Source organism: Embiotoca jacksoni, unplaced genomic scaffold (genome assembly GCF_022577435.1).
Source record: "Embiotoca jacksoni isolate LCO1_2020_lvr unplaced genomic scaffold, fEmbJac1.0.p SCAF_3, whole genome shotgun sequence".
Classification (NCBI taxonomy): Eukaryota; Metazoa; Chordata; class Actinopteri; family Embiotocidae; genus Embiotoca; species Embiotoca jacksoni.
Genome location: NW_027185381.1, coordinates 21,509,751 through 21,532,007, shown reverse-complemented (window position 1 = coordinate 21,532,007; position 22,257 = coordinate 21,509,751). Strand labels below are relative to the sequence as shown.

At 40.4% G+C, this 22,257-nt stretch overlaps 2 protein-coding genes across 3 annotated transcripts; one reads left to right on the top strand and one right to left on the bottom strand.

Moving 5' to 3' along the window:
* Positions 1-8,549: 8,549 nt before the first annotated feature.
* tbxas1 (thromboxane A synthase 1 (platelet)) lies at positions 8,550-16,255 on the top strand. 2 transcript variants are annotated; one of them, XM_069163239.1, is made up of 14 exons: positions 8,550-8,638; positions 9,225-9,388; positions 9,594-9,687; positions 9,940-9,992; positions 10,105-10,201; positions 10,331-10,447; positions 11,667-11,755; positions 11,851-11,999; positions 12,297-12,427; positions 12,525-12,884; positions 13,013-13,101; positions 13,196-13,333; positions 13,710-13,872; positions 14,878-16,255. In XM_069163239.1, exons 2-14 carry the CDS (start codon positions 9,288-9,290, stop codon positions 14,989-14,991), a joined length of 1,695 nt encoding a protein of 564 aa, XP_069019340.1. In that variant the 5' UTR covers positions 8,550-8,638; positions 9,225-9,287; the 3' UTR covers positions 14,992-16,255. The 2 variants fall into 2 exon arrangements, with proteins under 2 accessions (XP_069019340.1, XP_069019339.1); XM_069163238.1 differs by lacking the exon at positions 8,550-8,638 and adding an exon at positions 8,887-9,074.
* Positions 16,256-16,259: 4 nt separating this feature from the next.
* parp12a (poly (ADP-ribose) polymerase family, member 12a) lies at positions 16,260-22,197 on the bottom strand. Its single transcript, XM_069163237.1, has 11 exons — positions 21,981-22,197; positions 20,887-21,022; positions 20,511-20,766; positions 20,246-20,398; positions 19,442-19,628; positions 19,110-19,284; positions 18,679-18,914; positions 18,473-18,560; positions 18,220-18,350; positions 17,251-17,402; positions 16,260-17,135 (listed from the first exon to the last, which is right to left on the bottom strand). Exons 1-11 carry the CDS (start codon positions 22,085-22,087, stop codon positions 16,879-16,881), a joined length of 1,878 nt encoding a protein of 625 aa, XP_069019338.1. The 5' UTR covers positions 22,088-22,197; the 3' UTR covers positions 16,260-16,878.
* Positions 22,198-22,257: the final 60 nt, after the last annotated feature.

Genomic DNA, 22,257 nt, shown 5'->3' with positions numbered 1-22,257 from the left:
TGCTAACTTTGTTTGCTGTTTGCTGTCGGGCCTGTTGTGTAAAGTGGGCTTTAAGAGTGGCTGGAAACTCAGCTGTTTAGTGCAGCGAGAGTAAACCAACACATCATTGCCACGGGCCCTAAAACAATGAGATAAAAATGCAGAGAACTGCAGTGTCAGGCAGCTTCCACATTTCACATAGTCATTTGATCTATTGTTGTTGAAAAAAATAGCTCCTTTCAGTTCTTATGTATCCACACTGGCAGCAGTCGTAGCCGTAGGCATTATGTTTTTGGATTGTCTGTCTGTGTGTCCAATGCTTTGTTCCAAATGGTGTACGTGTGCACTAACTCTCACTATTTTGAGTGCATTCACACTGTCAAGTACAAAAAAAAAAACACAGTGCACTGCAAGTACCAGGATGACGCACTCAAAACACCCCCAAAAAAGAAGTGTGAAACGCTGGACACTTTCCACCCTAAAGCCACCCTAAAGCCATCTTGGCTCCATAGAGGAAGGGGCGGGGCCACCGGCGTGAAGAATTTTCAAATTAAGGAGGAAGCTGCAGATGTTCCTGAACACCCCACCAAAGTGTTGTTGTGTTTTTTCACTACTGCTGCTGGACAGAAGAATCGGTGTGTTTATCGAGTGTGTTGAACAGAGGACACGAAAACACGTGAATTTCTGGGTAAAATAATTAAAGCTGCAGATATTTTGGCGGTTGATTCCTGCTCTACACAAGTAAGAGTCCGGACACAGCACTATTTTCTGGCGTACTACGGGAAGCATGTCATTTGGAACACAGCTCTAGTCTTGTGATTGCGGCGTCCCAGGAACGCCTTGAGGGAATTTCTTTGAATTTGGCACAAACACGCACTTGGACTTAAGGTCAAAGGTTAAGGGTCACCTTCATCGCATTCTTGCGAACGCAATATATCAGGAACATAAGCTTGGCATTTGCACTGGGGTAGGAGGTGGCACATCTTTTTAACTGACATCAGTACACAGTCCAACTATTAAGTGGCCTGTTATACAGTCAGACATGGAGCCGATGGCTAATTGTCGTGGGTCCTTCCGCAGCCTATTTTCAGCTGCGTGGACAGATTGGAGGGCAAACTTACAAACTTGGAAGGGCAGAATGCAGACATGTGCAATGAGGTGTGCTATTTCAGAACCGTGGTGGGCACCATGGAATTCACCAATAATTTGCTCAACCCTCAGTCAAATAAAGAATTTTAAAAAAGTGAGGAAGACTAAACTGGATAAGCAACCAAGGATAGAAGGCACATTAATACATAGTACTTTTGACATTCATGTTGAATATCCAATACAGCCACACGGCCTGATAACCTCCACAACCAAGTTACATCAAGGCCGCAACCACAAACAAACAAGTGTGAAAGTAATGTGTGACCTGCTGTTACTACAATAACCAAGCAGACACCGCAGTGTCCAATATACACAGCAAAAACAGACATTTCTAAAAAAAAAAATAAAAAAAAAACAGGCCTGATAACAAGCATCCATATAAATCGTAACCTAAAGTACCGTACGGAGGACAAAAGCACCAAGCTTGCCATAACAACACAGTGCATCAAATCAGTTTCTGACAACTTTGCATTATATCACGCATACATAGCGTACCAGTCTTTCACGTGAGCATACACAACTTAAGCCCACTGCTAAGCATAAAGTTAAAAGTCTGTTAAAAAGTGGAATATCACTTTGTTTATATAATTCTGTTAGAATTTCATTTTCCATGTACATTTGAAAATATTTAGCAAACAACAATTTATTCGTATGTTGTTACAGTGGGCTTGTAAAAGAACTGTAAATATGTGTCCTACCTGGGGTTGAGGTCTCCCCAGGTGATACATGTGGTTTTGATGTTACGTAGTCCTCAATGAAAAACTGCAGGTGCTGAAAACCTTGTTTCTCTCATCGTTGACCACGGCGAGGTACGAGTTCTCCTCAGTGCAGAAAAAGCTCTCCCAGAGGCGGCAGATCCAACAGGCAGGGTCAGCGGCAGCTGGGGCATTTTGTTCGGTTTGGATAGCTGTCCCTTTGAAGATGCTGAAGTAAAACAGCCAGCCAGTGATGCTTGCAATTAAAAGTGGGAAATGCTCTTTTGTGTTTTTCAAAGAATTGTTTTGGGGAATTCGGATAAAGCAGGCTGTTTGGGACTGCAGTGTTTACGGCCAAGATCATTGCCATACGCGTGCCCGTGCCTGTGCAACCTGTCGGCTGCTACTTGCTGGTGAACTCAGGCGGCTCCTGCTCAACTCTTGTTGAAGTCATAATTGAAATTGGACATTTCAGAAATTGCCGAATTTCAGTGACTGCTCATTGTGTTGCTGAGAGTTGGCCGACCACTTGGCACACCGCAGTGAGGGAGCAGAACTGGCGTCTTACGCAGTACGTCGGACGTCAGAACGTGCGCGCAAAAATAATTTATTACAAAACATAATAGAATTTAGATTTAAATGGTACAATCATTTTTATTTTATCGCATAACTTCAAATATATACGCATATATGTAAAAATATTCATAATGGCTTAATTTTGGACTCAATGTAGTGACATACTTTAACCACTAGGGGGTGCAATGCCCCGCTGCGTCAGCGCCTTCTAAAGGTAGAAACTCTCTGAAAGACAAATGTGACTGCTGAAATGAACAAACTGAAACCCACTGTTGTTCGGGCCGAGCACTGATGGTGCGAAAGCCCTATTGTTCTTCAAGGAATTATTATTCCGCGTTATTATTATCCTTCGTAAACAACTTTTTGGAGGCTTTATCACATTCAAAAACTCATGAAAGTTGGTACACACGTCTCTCCCGGTGAACAATTTGGTATTTTAGTGGAGTCGCATGTGGGCGTGGCCTAATGGCTCGCTAGCACCCCTTAAAGAGACGCACCGGCGGCCACATTTACCTACGTGCACGAAACTCGGTGGACACGTGTATCACACCGAGATGTAGAAAAAAGTTCCAATTACGTCAACTCAACAGGAACAAGTCCCCCATTTTGAATTTAGTTGCCATTTTTGGCGAGTCACACGTCTCCAGTAATCAAACAAATTTGTTTCCAATTCGTTGATTGGTGTGCCTGTGGCGTGGCGGCCAAAAACTGACCCCATGCTGACCCTCCCGTGCTGCACGTCGTGGGGAGCCGGCGGCCCCGACCCGCTGGATCCCCGAATGTGCAGCGTGCTGGGGCCCGCATAGCAGTGCTTTTTATTACTTTTCTACGTCCACCAGAAATTTATTTGAAAGACACCTAGAAATTTTCTCCGTCTCATCCAGTGTTGAGTGTGGAAAATGTCCAGCGTTTCCAGTGAAATGCTGTTAATAATTGTCTGTGTGAACACACTTACGCGCTCAAAATCAACGAGTGTTAGTACCGCTCAACTCTTTAGAAGTTACAGGTCAAGGTTACTATGAACTGACAAACCATATTATTGACCATAACTCAAGAATTCATATGCTAATTATGTATGAATTTCAAACAAATATCAAATCGGATAAATTGATGAAGTGTTGACATTTGATATCCAAAAGGTCAAAGGTAAAGGTAAAACATCCACTTTTTAAAATTTGCAGCAATTTGTTGTAAATACGTAGCAATATCCATATTTTAATTATTTCCTGCTGTCATGGCTACAAATTAATTGGCCAAATTCCTTTAACGTCTTTCCATCGTATGATATATGACTTTGGACAGACATTGATGTAAATTACAACTTGACTGGTTGGCAGAGGCACACAGCGTATCGCGTTTGACATGAATTGAGTTTGTTATCACGCTCACGTCTCATTATGTTGAATCTCACATTTGACCCTTTATTTGCAGTGACAAGGTTTTCTTCATCCCGATCCCTGTCTGTTGTGTCTGACTTTTAAAATGCAATACAAACCGACGGTCATTAGTGTTTCAGCAAATCCCCGGAGCTCTCCATTATTTCAACATATATCAGTGTAACCAAAAGTATGGTGACCCGACATAAAGTGAGAGGAAACTAAGACCTCTGATCCTGTGAGTTCCGCCGTACTGCTTTGCTCTGCATTGTATGTGTTCCTTGTCTGCCTGTTTCGTCTGTCAGCAGGCCTTATTCAAATCCGAAGTAATATAATGTAAATTAGCCCGGATGAGGCTGCAGTACGAGCAGCTAAGGCCATGAAGCCGGACAAGCACTGACTGGAATGGAAGGTAATACAAAGGAACCTGGAGGCCCAAACACAAAGATAAATTGGGCATGAAAGGGAGGTATACCGCAGCCGTCATTATTTACACAGTAATTGGTTGTTTTTGTCCCCATCAAATGGGACCTGTTACAGAATGGATTGGAAATGAAATAGAAATAAGGACACCGCGACTCTTTAGACGGCAGACCACTGAAGAGAATGCTCCTTATTCGTTTAAACGACTTCTTTAATTAACCTCACTTCACAGGTGAGAGGTTAATGTTAGCACATTGAGGCTGTTTGACGTTCTGGCCTGGCAGCACGGGAGCGTCCCTTGAAGTTGTCGGGGTACCCCTTTGAATACAGAAATATTCAAGGAAATTCTGTGAATTTTTAATGGCACGTTGAGTTTGAGCTTTGAGCTGTTCAACATTATTTGACATGTCATCTGGTGGTTAATGTTTATTTTGAGGTAATTGCTTCCGAAGGCAGGGTGGTAAGGATTTCATTCGTTCCCTTGCCCCTGTCTCAAAGCAAACACTTTACCTGGACTCATTAGGCATCAGACATGACACATCAGAGAGACTGTTCTGCTAGCATTCATGCTGTTACTACGCCATGGTCTGCCCTCTCTGAACAACCTGCCAAGGCTGAGAGCTTCTTTTCTCTTGTGCCTGAAATACATCTTCTCCTTTTTGTGGTGCACATTTGTCTCTAAACGGAGTATTTAGTCCAGGCAAAGACGTGTGGCTCTTCCTGCCTTTTGCACAGCTGTGCAATGAAGTCAAGAGGTGAAAGTGTATTTTTCTCTTCAAAGCATAAATGCTAACCCAAAATGAATTTATTTTTCTCCTCTTTGATAAAAAATCTGAAGGGTTCCAATATAAGCCAATTTCCTTGTCTATTTTGCCTGCAGGGATATTTCACCTTAAAATAGAATTCAGATGTACTTGTGGTCTTGATTTTAAGTGGTCTTCAATCAGTCAGTATTTATAAACATGAACGGCCCGTGTGAGCCTGCTAAAAACCCACAAATAGCTCTGGGGCTACTCCATTTCTCATGAATTATAAATTTGAGCACTCGTGATGTTTCATATTGGCTCGGACATGCACATTTTATAAAATTCACTAAAGTGCGGGGGTGAACAGATATTTTCTCTTATGTTTCCTGAAATGAACAACTCTGTCAAATGTCTGAACTTCAGGGATTATTTGGCTGTTTTGATTAGAAGAAACTTTGACATGTATTGTCTGAATTGCAAATGAGTGCATTGCTATTCAAATTTCAGGGATTTTTCTTTTATATAAATGTTTTAAAAGACGAGGACTAGCAATAAAAAAGAGCAGTGATATAACTAGCAGGTTGCGATTCAGTGTATGATGGAAAGCCTCCTGCGGGTGTTTTGCCCTTTTAAAGGTTGTCCTTTAAATACTGTGCCCTCTAATGGAGTCTGCAAAGATTGTGAAAGATTTAAAAGGGTCTGAAGGGAGAAAAGTCCACATTTACAAGAAGTCCTGGAAAAAATAGATCAGTAAAGTGTATATGTATAATTGGAACTTGAGAATCAAGTCAACCCTTACTAAAAAAAAAAAAAAAAAAAAAAAAAAAAAATGGCTATATTGCATACAGTTGCCTATAGGTACGCCTACATGCACCATCATCTCTGCAGCATTTCTTTCACAATGCATTCATCCACACACCAAACTTCAGCACAGTGAGGCTTTAGGCAGTCTGAATGGTAGTAGACTGGCAGAGAAGGGGGGGAAGGGGGTTCATTAGGTTTTTATTTCAGGCTCCCAGTGCCCTCTGGCGGTCCTCCAAGCAGGCAATACCCAACCAACTCCTCATTTCTTCCTCGGCTAGTCTCTCCATTAAATGCTTAGTGCCGCTCCAGCTCCCATTGTTATTCCTGCCTGGCTGCATGCTGCGCAAAGGATGTCGCCTGTTTATCAGACCAGAAATATTGTTCATCTCTGCTTTGTGAGAATGAACAAAGAGAGAACGCCTCCTCTGACTCCGCATGTCATCCTTTTTTGTCTTCTTTAACTTTATTTATCTGTCGCCGATCTCTTTGACCTTTTCTCTATCATCTCTTTAAGAGGGCTCAGTCATTCAGGACCAAGGTTAACACTGCAGTGCCTTGTCTCGTTTCACTCCTGGGTCAGGGAAACCGCTAATTCGATTTTACTGGTACTTCTAGATCTGGTATTTGTATCTCTGTTGGAGCCTTTAAAAACAACCGAGTGTGGATTAATCTGTCAGTTAAAGAGGTGATGTGCCAAATAAAGCACACATCTGAAGGTCCTTTACACATCCTGTACTCTGTGACATGGAGAAAGATGCTGATTGATGACGCACATGTCACACGCAGGCACACGTGCGTAAACACTTTGAACTTGTTGAGTCAGCTTTGTTTAACACCTCAGAGGATTTGGATAAGTAACTGTCATCAAGTCTGCATAATTAGGACTCTATGTCATCTGAATTCAAATGGCCCTCTTGCCCTAATGATCTGTCACTTGTCCTGAAAGTCAAACTCATGAGAATAGCCTCTGCACATCAGTATCATGTTAATGCATGAATAGCATTTCTTGCTGAGTTTGCTATTCATTAAAAACACTTGTTTTCCTTCAAGCTCAACATGATATGCATTGAGTTGTTTCTCTAAATAGATATTATACGAAATAAATATTCTACAGTTTGGACGCAAATGGAGTCGTAGCAGTCTATGCAATTTATGACTCTCACCCCCACCTCCCACCCCACCTATATCAGCCCCCCTTTTTGTGCTTCATAGACCAACAAATTTAAACAAAGCATGTGTTAAGTTGTTTTATATGAGCCAAATAAAGTATTTTATTACTTCTGATGAGATGAGAAGTCGAGCCATGTAGTTTGAAATCTCTCAAAATAAAGAGTCATGTATCAAAAAGATTGTGAAAGGTTTCAACCAAAGTTTTAAAGCCGGGAAGGAGGTTTGTTTTGAAAGAAGATAGTTACTGTAATTTTGATTGATGTGTTTACATGCCGTCTTTTTATTCTGACTGAGCTCTGATGAAAAAAATATTTTTTTAAAGACAATGGGACCGTTTCAGAAGCTGTGGTATTGTTAACTGTTTGTAGAAAGACATCAATACATAGATAATATGGTGTGTGAGTGCTCTCTACTGACATATTGAAGAACTGCAACAGCTGGCCTTTTACTACTGTGGGATTCAAATTATGTGCTTCCTCGAGGTCACGTTTCACCTTTCCACTGTGGGAATGATCCCTACCTTGATATTTAGCCAATGTGTCAGGTCTTTTGTATTGTTTAATTATATCCTTTTCTGTACTCACTCTATATCTCTGATTACCAACATTTCAAAATGCAGTTATCAAATTTTTAGATAAAACAAACAGAAGTGTTAAAAGCTCTATTTTTTTTTTATAGTTAGTTGCCATTAAAGGTGCAAAGCACACAATGCAAACTATTAAAAAGAATATTAAAAAAAACGCAAAAAAACGTAAGGATGACACAAACTCTGAGGACCCGCCGGCATCCTTGGTCTTTATCTAAGAGGGGGGGGGGGGAAATGAAGTTGTTTTTATAGACTCTCCATTTTGAAATGATGTTCAATAGAAACGATGTTCAACTATAATAAAAAAAAAAATTAAAAAAAATTGCAATGGTGTTACTAAAAAGATAGCAAAGGGGTTACATCCGAATATATTCTTTGTAGTAAAACAAAAAAACATATTTAGAACTTTCCCTCTGTTGGTTTGCATCTTTACGTCACACAGAAATGGTCTTCCGTCTATCTGGACAGGCTCCATTTATACGTCAGTATATGTTCAAATTTTGAGCCTTGTTTTCGATTGGTTCCTCTTGAAGACTAAATCAATGTGCATTTCTGTAAGCACCCACAGGCGGTCAGCCATGTCGTAGGATTAGACAGAGATATTTAAACAATGGCATTTAAGAACCAGTATTAAAAACCGTAAGCAGTTCCCAGCCTTGTTGATAGCTCACTCAGCACGGAGTTGACCTGAATATAGACTTGAATTGAGGTTATAGGAATTTTTTTCCTTTACTGCAGTCAGTTGTGATCTTTAGCTTACTTGTGATTTGTTTTGGCGGTTGTGCCTTTAAAATAAAAATAATTCCCATCTTAATTCAAGTTACAGTGAAGAACTTTTAAATAATGTTTGATGGTAATCAGAGTTGAGTTTGTTGTGAAATTGACACAGTTTAAATTTATTATTATTATTATTATTATTATTATTATTATTATTATTATTATTATTATTATCTGGTACAACAGTATGATACACAACCATCTTCTCTGTTTACATATTTTTTGATCACGTGTATTTATTGATGCCTTTCCCTTCCGGTACAGACGGGGGCAGTGTGCGCCACGGCTTCCTATTGAATAACGAGAACAACCTCAGGAAGACCTCAGTATTTACAAGTAGGATGTGACTGTCGTAAGGTGAGTGTTAGTGCGCGTACGTTTCTGCCTAATTTATGAGCGTTAACAGTGCAAACATTTTCCAGATGTAAGAGTGGAGCTGGTAAGAGACCTTCAAAAACGTGCAGTGAAAAGATGAACGAGCAGATAACCTGCTGTATTATTGAGCTCGGTGAGGCAAGCGTCACATGACCTGCGATACGGGGGATGAGGGGGGGGGGGTGACGTAACGCTGCATTTTCAGTACGTAAACAGAGGCTTGCTGTTTCTAGTGCATTTATGGAGGCTCAGCAGAGGCGAGAGACATGTAACCTGTTGTCAAAAGAGGTCGATGATGAGCACAAAAACAAACAAAAAAAATAAATCAATAATTGGCAACCATACAGCTAATCTGGAGGACACAAATCAACCTGAGACCACAGTCAACAAGGACACGTCTGTTTATTCTCTTGAATAGGTAGGACAGAGCCATGATTCAGAGTTACAATATTTTGAGGCAGTTATAAATGTTTTGGTGTTTTAATTACAAAATCGTGGTTAAGATACTCTGATTTAAGATCATTCTACTTACCGAACTAATCTTTTGATTTCATCTTTATTTCTCCAGGAGCCTTCATCTCATGTTGTTGGAAGAGGACTGAGGTGTTTTTTGTTTTTTTTCCCCCCCATCATGGAGGCTGCGCTTGACTTCCTGAACCTACTCAACATCGAGGCCAGCAGATTTTCTGTGACGCTCAGCCTCTTCCTAATTTTTCTGGGTCTGCTCTACTGGTAAGTAAATGCCGGTTGGTCCATTTGTGGAAATAAAGCCGATTCTGTAATCTACAAGACATGTTTAATAAAGCCGATAAAAGGCTGTAATGATAAATCTGTGGACAGAATTTGGGTAAATGTTGGATCTCAATTCTTTACTGCATTATCTTTTATTCCTCTCCTCCACTAATCATCAACACATTTCAACACTTTTTGCCTCCAGGTATTCGGTCTACCCCTTTTCAGTCCTCTCTAAATGTGGCATCAAACATCCAAAGCCCTTACCTTTCTTTGGCAACATATTCATGTTTCGCCAGGTAAGATACCGTATACCAAATAAAAACATCTGAATAATCTTAAACACCTGCTTCAGTTTCCATCAAACCGGGAACTATTTTTTGCAGTTTCTATTATTTGGCTGTCAGTTGACTGTTTCATGAGGGTGATAAGCTGCTACTCTGTTACCGTTTCTGCAATTCAAATAAGGCAACAGTCTAAATATCACTATGTCCAATGTGGTATTATTTTTAGGTTGATCTTGTATGTTTTTGTTTTAACGTTCTTTTCAGGGTTTTTTCAAACCGATGACTGACATTATAAAGACACATGGTAGAGTATGTGGGTAAGTAATAAAAAAAAAAAAAACTTTGTACACCAGCATCTATTGGAATGAACATTAAGGTCGTCGTTTGCTTCGACTGGAACTCCCATGTTGGCCACTCGGTATATTTCAGGTATTATTTGGGCCGGAGAGCGGTGGTGGTGGTAGCGGACCCCGATATGCTCAGACAGGTGATGGTCAGAGACTTCAGTAGCTTCCCTAACAGAATGGTGAGGACATTAGACAAAGCATGTAGATGTACATTATGTGCTTACTCGTGAGTCCAACTCAAAGTTTCATGACGCGTTATAACAGATTTTTTTTTTTTGTACCTGTACTCTCCTGTTTTTTCTGCGCAGACTATTCGCTTTGCCACCAAACCCATGACTGACTGTCTGCTCATGTTGAAGAATGAACAGTGGAAGAGAGTGCGGAGCATCCTGACTCCGTCCTTCAGCGCGGCCAAGATGAAAGAAGTGAGATAATATTCTGATTAATTGGGAGCGAGCAGGTACTAATTGTAATGCGTTATATTTTAATTATTTTCCTGACTTCTCTTTACAAATTCAAAATTTTAAACAGACAATATATAAATATATTATCAAATAGAATTGAAAATAATGAAATCACAATTTCTTATGATAACAAAAGGTACGTTTAGTTAGCTTGCTGAAGAGTGATTCTTTGGAATGAAATGTCAAAGCATAGTGACCTGGTACTGTTAATACACGTCTCATTTTTTAGTGGTGCTTCCTTACTGCTTTTAACTTTAGTAAATGTCAGAGCCGCATCCTTTCAGAGAGAATTGCACAATTTAGGTAGCCTGATTGCACTGACTGTCGCTCACAGCTTCAGTTCTGGTTCGCACCAGGCTACATGGACACCTTCATATTCCAAGATGTCTTCAATACATTGTCCATTAGTTAAATCCAAAATTCTATTAAACCGCTTTATTCTTCAAAATAGCAAATTTGGTGCATTTAAAGTTTAATGGCCACATTATTTCTTGTAAGCCAGACGCAACTCAAAAACATTATTAAAGATGACTTTTACACTTAAAATCTGCTGCTCGTGTATCTCTGCTTCTGAAGTGCATCAAATGTTTATCTCTGACTTACTTCTTTAAGCAGTTACATCCAGTCCGTAGGTGTATTTATTGTTATTTTGAATAAGAAAGGTTTTTGTTCTGCTGTGTAGTCACTGGGTTTCTGGAACCAGATTTTCCCAGTAGGTTTTGTTTGCTGGTAAGTGGTGATTTACTAAAGTTTTACTTGCACGAAAGATTTGTGTCTGTCTTCCCACTTTGTCAAAGTTGTCACAGTTTCACAAGAGACAGAACCCGAGCCCACAACACTGAGGCAGGTAGTGAAAAACAAAATTGAGAAGTTTACCTACAAAGATTTGTTAAAAATCCCAAAGTACTGGGCAGGTGAACACAATACAGAAGGGAAAGTCCAGGCAGAGCTGACAAGATACTTACAAAGAAACAGAACTTGTGGAAACTGAGGCTTAAACTCAGCGAAACAAAAGGTGTGGCAGGAAAGAGATTGGACATAGACAGAGATACCGGGGACCTCTGGTGGGTGGAGGGAGTGATACATGCAACAAACTGAATAACCAAAAGGCAGAAAGACCAAAACCTTGCCAGAAGCGTGCAACGATGACAAACATCATTATCTCTCTATTTGGGCGTAGATGGTTCCCCTTATCAACGCAGCCACCGACGCCCTGATGAACAACCTGAATGTCCACGCTGAGTCAGGAGAGGCCTTTGACATCCACAGGTGATCACAAACACAAGCAAGCTATGGATTTATTTTGTATCTCTCTCCGTCTTCTCTCATTTTGTTTAATCGTTTGTTTGTTTGTTTGTTTACAGGTGTTTTGGCTGCTTTACAATGGATGTTATCGCCAGCGTGGCATTTGCTACTCAGGTGGACTCGCAGAACAACCCCGACGACCCGTTTGTCCACCACGCTCAGAAGTTCTTCACCTTTTCTTTCTTCAGGCCCATCATGTTGTTTTTCAGTCAGTCATTGTTATCTCTTTACGGCATTTGAGAGATTTCTGTTGGAGGAAGACAAAGACGGCGAACTAATTGCATATTGTTTAAGCACTGACCACAAGCTGTTCTCTTTTACATACTGTAGATTTAAGTGAAGGATAAGTCACAGTGGTATCTGGGCTGTGATATCCAGGATTATAGATTTTATTCCAACCGTAGAAAAAAGATACATTTTATGATTGTACGGGAATATGCCTGTTTATAAATTTGGCATTTCACGTTGAGGTTACAGCAACAGATGTGTGTGTTTGTGTGTCCAGTTGCTTTCCCTTTCATCATGGCTCCTCTGGCGGGACTCATCCCCAACAAAAGACGAGATGAGATGAATCAGTTCTTCATCAAAATCATCCAGAAGATAATCAAGCAGAGAGAAGAGCAGCCTCCTGAACAGGTGACTCTCGCACACATTTGACAATCTTAAACAATAAAAAAAATAAAAATCAACTAATCTATTTGATCTAATTCATTGATTATCTTTTTGCATGTAGAGGCGTAGAGACTTCCTCCAGCTGATGTTAGATGCTCGGACCAGCAAAGAGTGCGTGTCTCTGGAGCACTTTGACACAATAAACCACACTGATGAGCCCGATCACAGAAACCAGCAGTCGCAGCCGTCGGCCGTGAATCAGGATAACAGCCATCCTCCATCCATCCAGGAGCCGCCCGTCAGGCGCCCGCAGAAAAAGATGATCACCGAGGATGAGATTGTGGGTCAGGCTTTTGTCTTCCTCCTGGCGGGCTACGAAACCAGCAGCAACACGTTGGGCTTTACCTGCTACCTCCTGGCCATCAACCCTGAATGTCAACGCAGAGTACAGGAAGAGGTGGATGATTTCTTCACCAGACATGTGAGTGTGTTGCATTCGGGTCTGATCTGATCTTTTTTTTTTTTTTTTTTTTTTTGCTTCATGCTGTTGTGACACGAGATGCCAGTTGTGGTATTTATTGGTTTGTCTCATGCTGGATGTTGTTGTAGGACTCACCAGACTACACAAATGTCCAGGAACTCAAGTATTTGGACATGGTTATAAGTGAAGCGTTGCGGCTCTACCCTCCTGGATTCAGGTAAAGATGGATGTAAAATGATGGAAGAAAGGAAAACGACTTGGGCTTTACGAAACCTGCAGGAGTAATCTTTTCTATGGCGTTTTGTCCAAAGGTTTGCACGAAACATCGACCAAGACTGTGTGGTGAACGGCCAGTTCCTTCCCAAAGGAGCGACACTGGAGATCCCAGCAGGCTTTCTCCATTATGACCCAGAGCACTGGCCAGAGCCGGAGAGGTTCATCCCTGAGAGGTGTTTTAGTTCTCTATCAATCTAGTCAAAGGCAGACTTTAGTATACGGACACAGTACAAAGTTGTTACAACAAAAGCTGAAATTGACAGGAGGAGATAATAAATACTGCTTTCAGCTGTCAAACCAGCAAAATACCCAATAACCCAACCAAAAACACAATTATAAATTCATTGCACAAAGGCTAAATGCAATACATGTTTTGAAACTGATATGCAATAATGAGAGAATAGGGGGATTTACTTCTTTTTGAAGTTTTTTTTTTTAATGTATTCAAACCAATGTTTTAGCACTAAGGATGTTTTGTTTTTTCTTTAATTTTACACTACTTTTAATTCTACCAAAGAAAAAAAAATCAAACTTGTGTTTGATCCCCAGGTTTACTCCAGAGGCGAAGGCGAGTCGGCATCCATTTGTGTACCTGCCGTTCGGAGCCGGCCCTCGTAACTGTGTGGGAATGAGGCTCGCCCAGCTGGAGATCAAAATGGCTTTAGTGCGTCTGTTCCAGAGGTTCAACGTGGTGGCCTGCTCTGAGACCAAGGTAGGTCGGAGTAGCTGCTCAGGAGAATGCAGAAATACATGAATACATGTATTGATGAAAATATCATTATCCCAAGAAATAAGCTCTTGGAAATAGTTAGGTTAGGTTAGGTTAGGTTAGGTTAGGTTAGGTTAGGTAGTTACTTACTTTATTAATCCCCGAGGGGAAATTTTTTTCGCTACAGCAGCATACAGGAAACAATAAGATAATAATAGAATAATAGAAAAGCAATAAAATAGCAGTAAAATAGCAGTAAAAAATATTAAATATAAAATGCACAGTATATACAGTGTATATATATATATTATATACAAGTGCTGGTGCTGGTACAATTAGCAAGCCAATCCGGTTAATCAACATCTTTTTTGGTTCTACCAACAATACAACAATTAAAGATTCAGTTTGTAGGATTTAGGAGGCTCTGTTGGCAGAAATGGATCATAATATTCATAATTACGTTTTTATTCAGAACCGTGGTTTCGTTGGCTTCCACAGAGCTTGCCATGTTGCACCACCATGTTTTCTGGCTCTAGAAACGGCCCTATTTCACAAGTTTCACATCCATCATAGATCCTCTTGCACACTTTGGAAAGGGGAGGGCGAGGCTAGAGCTAAATTGTAATCTCACCACTGGATGCAAATAAATCCAGCGCACGTCTCCTTTTTAAAAACGAGAAGCACTGTTTGTACAGAGAGTGAGTGTGCAGCTGGTTCCTTTGTTTTTATAAAGTTTACTTCTAAGCCACTATCACCTTTGTGTTATTTACTTGTGTCATGCAATGTGTATTAATGTAAATGTTAAGCCAGTCAATATGATTGATTACCAGTAATTACATCTGTGGAGTTGATTAATCTGCTATAATTTGCACAAAAAAAAATAGCTATATATGTCGAATGATTCAGTATGCATCTGCCAATTAATGTTGGTTATAAACGTCATCCTTCATTTAGACAAATATAAATGGAGGTTATTCTTCTCTTAAGGGCACTCTCTTCATGTTTCAGGTTCCTCTCGAGTTGAAGTCATCAAGCACGCTAGGACCTAAAAATGGCATATTTGTGAAAATTACAAGAAGAGATGACGGAGAAAGTCCGGTGAATTCTCCATTAGGTGATTAGAAAAAAATCAGTTTGTCTTCTCGGATGGCAGAAAAATCGAAACCATCCTGCAGCTCGAGCAGAAGTGTCAGTGTCTCGCGCTGACTTATAAAATCATTTTTCTGGACTTTCCTCTTGATTGACATACATTTTTTTTTTCCATAGATATAGAAACATGGTATGCAGCCTCAGTTATTGTGTATACTATAAGGCAAGCCTGCAAACTTGTTTAGCCAGACATTTCCACTGTCACAAAGCTCTGCATCAAATCTGTAACCTGAACCTGGTAATTTTCACATCCTGTCACCAAATGTTTACTTTACAACAGGTTCTCCCCATATATTCTCACACCACCAGCATCACCAGCACTGCATCTACACCGTAATTACTCACCGTTCATGTAGCATATTTCCCGACAGGGCTGGGATTGTTGATCTCTCCCTCTAGTGTAGTCTTACTTTAAGAAAAATCATGCTTGCAGAGAGCGGTTCCCACTTTTGTTCCTGATACCAAAATACATCCATAAAACTTTAAATGTAAAATGTATTTAGTATCAAATATTATGAAGAATGCTGGATTATCATTTGTCAGCTTGTCTACAATACAGTCATGTGATTAAGCATCATTCAGTCACAGATTTCCACTGCAAATGACTTGAATTGACATTAAGATTGTACATGTTTTGCCATCAGGATGAGTCCAATCATTTGTGTTACTGGTTATATTTGAACACATTGAAGACTTTGAGAGAACAAAGTGTGGTCACGATTCCTTATCTGAAAATCTCCTCAACTGAAAGTTGCTATTTTTGAGTGAAACAGGTGGTATTGTAAAAGGAAATATATTTTGTTGTTATTCCTGATGACCTTGTCAATGTTTTTTAAATACAGAATATCAGAATAGGAAACCTTCCCCAACTTCAGTAAGTCTAAGGCATAGGAATAGGAGCCTTTCATTACATCTCTTGATGAAGTTCATTATTCCTAAAGGAGAACATTTGCATCTTATTGAAATATAATTTCTCATGCAGGTGGCAGGTTAATCTGTCCTAGTCAGAGTTATAGCCAATGATTAGGGGGTGATCAAAAATGTAATGCATATTTAATTATTAACATTTAACATACATTGAGTGATTTTACAGATTTTTTTCAAATGTTTCTGTGAAACATCTTTATGACTGTTTGAATGATGTCCATTTAATATGGAACAAATGCCACTCGTAACACAATTTTCACAAGAAGATTTCTTTTGTTAGATGGCCTATAAATAAAAGGGTTGAAATCGACTACTTTGATGCCATTTTGCAATGTCTTTATTTTTTTGACAATCTATGAAGTTCCTTTCATATCTGGACACCAGATTATATGTTGCCCTCGGTATTCCTCATTTAGTCATGCAAAAGTAATTTTTGTCAAGAAAAAAAAGAAAAGACAGCAAGTAGGAGTGCAGACATCTGTCAAGGAAAGACATTATTTCTGTGTAAAAGGTATTTTCTGACACATTTCTTTCAAATTTCAGATGGAAATATTGTGACCCAGGATCAGATAATAAAATGTTTTTGTTTTTTTTAGATCAACTTAGCCCCAACTCAGTGTGCTGCAACGTTAACTACGTCAGACTACGTTGTTTTTCATTCTTCTGCATTATGAGCACTTACACTGACACTCAAGGTTGTGTTCAATTTTGCATAATTTTACATAAGATTTTAAATGCATGACTTTGTATTTCTACCTGTTGGTGATACAACTGCTTTTACTTAAACATTTAAAATTATTCTTATACCACTGTAAAACTACACAAACGTCTAAAAAAAACCCTACAAGCTGCAACCAGAAACTGAAGATTATCCCATAGCGTATAGTTTTTCACTGACTACAATCTTCAGAAAAGGAAACACAGTATCATGTCCTATGAGAAATTGACAAGATACTCTGGATAAATCTGAAGTTTTTCAAAGATGACATATATGCTGGGGTCGCTCTCGGAGTTAACGCAGCTGTCGTACAGAGCTTTGCTGTTCTTTCTTGCTGGGGGCCGGACATAGCTGCTGCTTCCCCTGGTGTACTCCCCCACCAGAACCAAAGCAACAAACATGAACTTGTTTGTTCTTGCTTTGACACTGCAATATCTTTCCGAGTAGGATGCATCTCTGGCAAAGTAGCTCCCTAAAAAAAAAATAATCAAGTGGTATTAATGATACAGGAAAAATCCATTTCTTTTATGGCCTGTCAATACTGGATATTGAACACTGAATATTCATCATATTGCTAGTGGCTATACCTTTGCCGAAGGCCGTGCCATTGACACCACACATCCTCCAGTCAAAGTTTTGCTCACAGATGGCCTCAACCAGGGACTCGTCTGTTCCATGGAACAGGTACAGCTCGATGACAGGTTTTCCTCCATTTCTCCCCTTCATCTGCTCCTTCTGCCTGAAGACAAAAGAGAAAAAAAACGGTAAGTGATTATGTTTAATACTTATTGGTTTTCTTGCAGAGCAGTCTAGGATACAACCCTTCGGTCTGCATCTTAGCTTAGCATAAAGGCTAGATATAGGGACCCAGTAAATCTGGAATCTCCCCTTGAGGAAGCAGGCTGCTCTGCTAAGCCAAGAACAAGTCCAGAACAATATCCCTCCAAAACCTTTTTAACCTTTGGACAGAGCCATGCAAGCAGTTTCCCTCTTTTTCCAGTGTGCTAAGCTAGAACTTGGTGGCAGTAGTTTCATATTTAAAAAGGTTCCATCTTTATAACTTAGGACAATCTATAGATAGATATCCATCCTTCTATTTTCTGCCGCACATCCAAAGTGGGGATACACTGGCAGCAAGTTGAGCAAGTCAACCGAGATGTTGAAAAGCAAAAGTTTTGCCTTCTGGTTCAGGTCCCCTTTAATCAAAATGGTCCAGTACAATGCCTGCTTTACTGCTGATGCAGCACCAATCTGCCCATCAATCCCCCACTCTGTCCTACTCTCACTCGTGACCAAGACCCTGAGATACTTTAACTCCCTTCTCTTGGGGCAGGAACTCCACTACTATCAGACTAGCTGCTTCACGTTTGGCTGCAAACCGCCCCTGAGCACGCTGGAGGAAATGACAAAGATTTGTGACAAGGGAAAACCCTTGTAGAAGCCACTTCCCACTTAAAATGTGTTTGATTGTCTGCTTAGAAAATGGACGCAACTCTCTCGTCGGTTGTACAGGGATTGAATATCTCGTAGCAGCGAACCCAGAACCAGTAATTTACCATTGAAAGACTTTCCACAGAGAGGGATTCTGGATCCTCTGGATGCTGTTAATTTTCCCTTGAGGCATGGTGCGCATAAACAACTTCTCTATCATATTATAATCCGTTGCAGAATTGGAGAGACGTACAAGCTGAAAGATAAGACAAAAGTGCAGATAAACACGTCATTATTGAAAGGCATGAACGTTTATTAGAGAGCAAAACAGTACAAGTCAAAATATGAAGCACAGTAACGTATATTCTGTCAAGATACCTTGTATCCAAGCTCGGGAAGAGCATTCTTGTCCCAGTGGGACGGGAAACTTTCAGCTGCGGAGGCGCTAGAGCCGTGTGATGATGGACTGCAAAGAAATCACGTGGACAGAAGTGTCTTGGTGAAGTCACTCGAGACAAAAGATATCCAAAACAGAGATGGTAGAGTTGCAAGTAATCTATGTCTATAACTGGAAATCAAAATACCTCTTCAGCTTCGCCTCCACATCTTGAGCAGACACAAAGCGAGGCCTCCTTCTGACCTTTCTCCTGGTTTTGAATTTTACATTCTGCTGATACATCTCCGGGGATCCTGCTGCATCTTTGAAGTAGAGAACATACTGCTGTTTGCCAGCAGTAAAAGGAATCTCTGCTTGTCTGTCTGCCAGGTACATATTCTCCAGGGTTTCAGATGTGACAGAGGCTGGTGTATTAAAGTCACCCTAAAGAGAACACAAAAAGCAGAAATCAAAATGGGTAAATTACTTTAAAAAGAGGGAAGATGTGGACAATCTAAATATATCCATTCCCTTAAACAGGTACTAATGGAAATTACAGGCCCCTAAAAACGGACTTTTCGGCCAATCATTACTGAACAAAAAGACGGCTATATTATTTGTTGTTGTTATTTGACTCACATGTCCAAACTCCGTCCATTTCCCGATGTCATCTTTCCAGTACCAAACCCACTCTGTTGTGAGAATGTAGTTTGGAGGGTTTGAGACAGAGGAGGCAGTGGACAGGCGTCGAACTGGAGATCCTCCACATGTCATAGTCATGAAGTCAACTGCTTCTGGAGGAGTGGGTGCAGAGCTGAGAGGAAAATAAATTCCCTCAAGATTAATGGACTTTTCTATTGACTTGCGCTCAGGTGAATAATAGGGTTAAATGGGTTTATTGCTCTAGAATACATTTATATGCCAGAGAACTGTGTGTACGTCTCTGCGCTCTCTTTCTTTGTGCAATGTACCTTTGAAAAAGCAGCAATCTCTGAAACAATGAGGTGGTTGATGGTTGATCCATGCAGCTTGTGTCATATGCTGGGTCACAGTATGCCTTCTCTATGTCATCCGTGTTGACCAAGTTCTTCCAGGTTCCATCACGCTCTAAAACCTGCCATCTGTAAGGTAGGTGCCAGTGGACACGAACACATTTGTCTGAAAAAACACACAAGGCACTCATTTATTTTTTTGAACTGCTGGTCCGAAGCCCTGAGTTTGACTTTTTAGCCGTCGCCATCTTGTTAGCTCAGCGGTTTGGAGCCAAAAGTGACCATATTTAGAAGAGCTAGGGAGGAGCAACTCAATCTGACTGGAAACCCGAGGACGCCACGCCCAACTATAGCAGAAACCTGACCGCACCACAGGCCTGTCAATCAAACAGAGACCCCGCCACGGCTTTTTGAGACCTAATATCTAATCAATGATGGGATTGTTTTCAGATGGACCGCCAGGAAACTATTTAGAAGAAGGGACTGTAGCTAACAATAGCATGATAACTTGTGGAAAACTTGACTGACTTATTTCAATCAGAGAAATTTAATCGGAGTCTATAGAGCAGGAGGCTTTTTTGAGCCAACCCCTAGTGGCCCACGGTGGTATTGCAGCTTAAGGCCCTTCTGGAGTGGCCTCATTTTTCAGACTCAGAAGTTAAATCCACCCTTACAGTCTGCAGTATGGGCATTATTTTTTTGTCTTTTCACACAGATCTGCACGTGTTGAGGAGTTACTGTACAATAGATGTGACCGGTCAGTTCTGCCAGCAACAATGATACCTTTGAATTTGCACTGTCGGCGAATGGAGTAGAGGCAGATTTCATCCCTGTCAGCATCACTCGTGGGTTTAGATGGACCAGCAGGACTGGTGAGGGGACCAGGGTTGCTGATGGAAGGCTGCAAAGTGGAGCTTCTCACCATTGGAAGAAGTACTGAGGACACACATTTAGTATATTGTGTAGATTATTGCTCTGATTAGATGACAACAATCTCAGCAAGAAATGTTTTTTTTTTAAATATATATATATATAAAAGTAACTTTACCAGGGACACTGGTAGCTGGTCTCTCAGGTTGACTCAATTTATTTCTGTAGATCATGTTTAGGTTTTGCATATTCTCCTCACTGAATCCTCGGAAAAGCTTCTTTCCATGCTCGTCGATCGAGTGGGCTCTCTTACACGAAGAGCCAAATTTACAGTCGCCCTGTAAATTGTGCAGGCACACATGGAGCTTGGTGCAGGAGGTGGTGAATTTGCAGGACCCGAATGCACCGAGGCCCCTGTTGTAATGTGGGCAAATCTAACGGGGATCATAGACCAGGGTGAAAATTAGCCCTACATAATCTTACAGATTCACAAGAAATTCTCAATCCCCACCCCTATCTCCCACTGTAACTACCTAACCTAACCTAAAACCTACCTCAGGAAGCAGGGCAGGATCATTCTGCAGTAACAGCTGGAACAACTCTTTCTCTGTCAAATCGTGGAGATCGAACCTCTTTAAAATCGCTGCATTGCATGGAGTCTTCAGATCATGGCACTTTTTACACTTGGGTCTGCAAATGACAACATGGCCTGTCAATTACAAATGTTTAGCTTTATTGAATTAAGCCATTAAAATACAATTAATCTGGTTGCTGTACATAAACAGGCCTCCAGGTATTTAACAATCTACAGTACAATATTTCTTCTGGAGGCTGAAACACATTTTACAAAACCTAGTTGGCAGAAATACACATATTTGTGGTCCTGTTTATTGTAACCATTTGTAGATTTACCTGCAAAGAACATTTCACATTTAATAACTTGTTTTAAAAAAAAATATTTTCTGATATTGATAGCTTTGAGTAACTGTTTTATGTGGAAGCCTATGTGTCTTCGTGTATTGTTACTCGGACAGATTGTGTTTGTCATTTTGTTGTCTAGTAACCAGAGTGGATTATCAAATCATTACTGCCATCTTCTGACCAGAGTGATACACCTACAATTAAAGTAGGCCAAAGTATTTTGTTTTGAATCCTACAGGAAAGTACATGAAGGTATTTGTCCAATTTTGTTTTGTTTTTCAACAGAAGTCCAAATTGATTTTCAAGCTTTTTGTTTGTAATTGTCTCTCGTATTTAATCCTCAAAATACTCACTGGTACTAAAGTGGCCTACTAACAACAAGCAGAAAAATCCACAACAGGATCAAAAGAATTATTCTCCTTTTTCTCCTTTTGCATAAATCTGCCTCGTTGCGATCACTTTAAGAAGGCTGAAGTATCACCAGTAATCTTTTACACTTTTTACAGGCCTTCATACCCGGAGGATTAAAGGCACTCCCACACGGGCGTTGTTGATCAAACTCCGGGAATTATTTCTGCGTGAGGTCACCAATAATCAAGGTGCGAGTTGTTCTCCGATATCAACTTCGTTGTAGTTTTTTTTTTTTTTTTTTCTGATAGCCTATAAGTATTGTCATCCCGTTGTAATTTGGGTTGGTAAAAGAAGAATAACAAACTAAGTGACTTACCCGAACGTGCAGCCTCCGCAAACAAAATACCTGCACAGGTGTAACCCATCGCACTGCAGACAGTCACCCACTTTTTCCTGACAGAGCCGCAGATTGGTTTTAGCCATGAACAGACTGTTTGGCCTGATAATTTGACCGATAGTCGACGTTTAGCCCCCACGAAGCAACAGCCTGCCGTGAATACAATGGACTGCTTTCGACGATGACCGCCTGAGTCCTGGTTATAGAGAAATGAAACTGAAAGTTAAAACAGACAGGCGGAGTTGCGGAAAAAAAA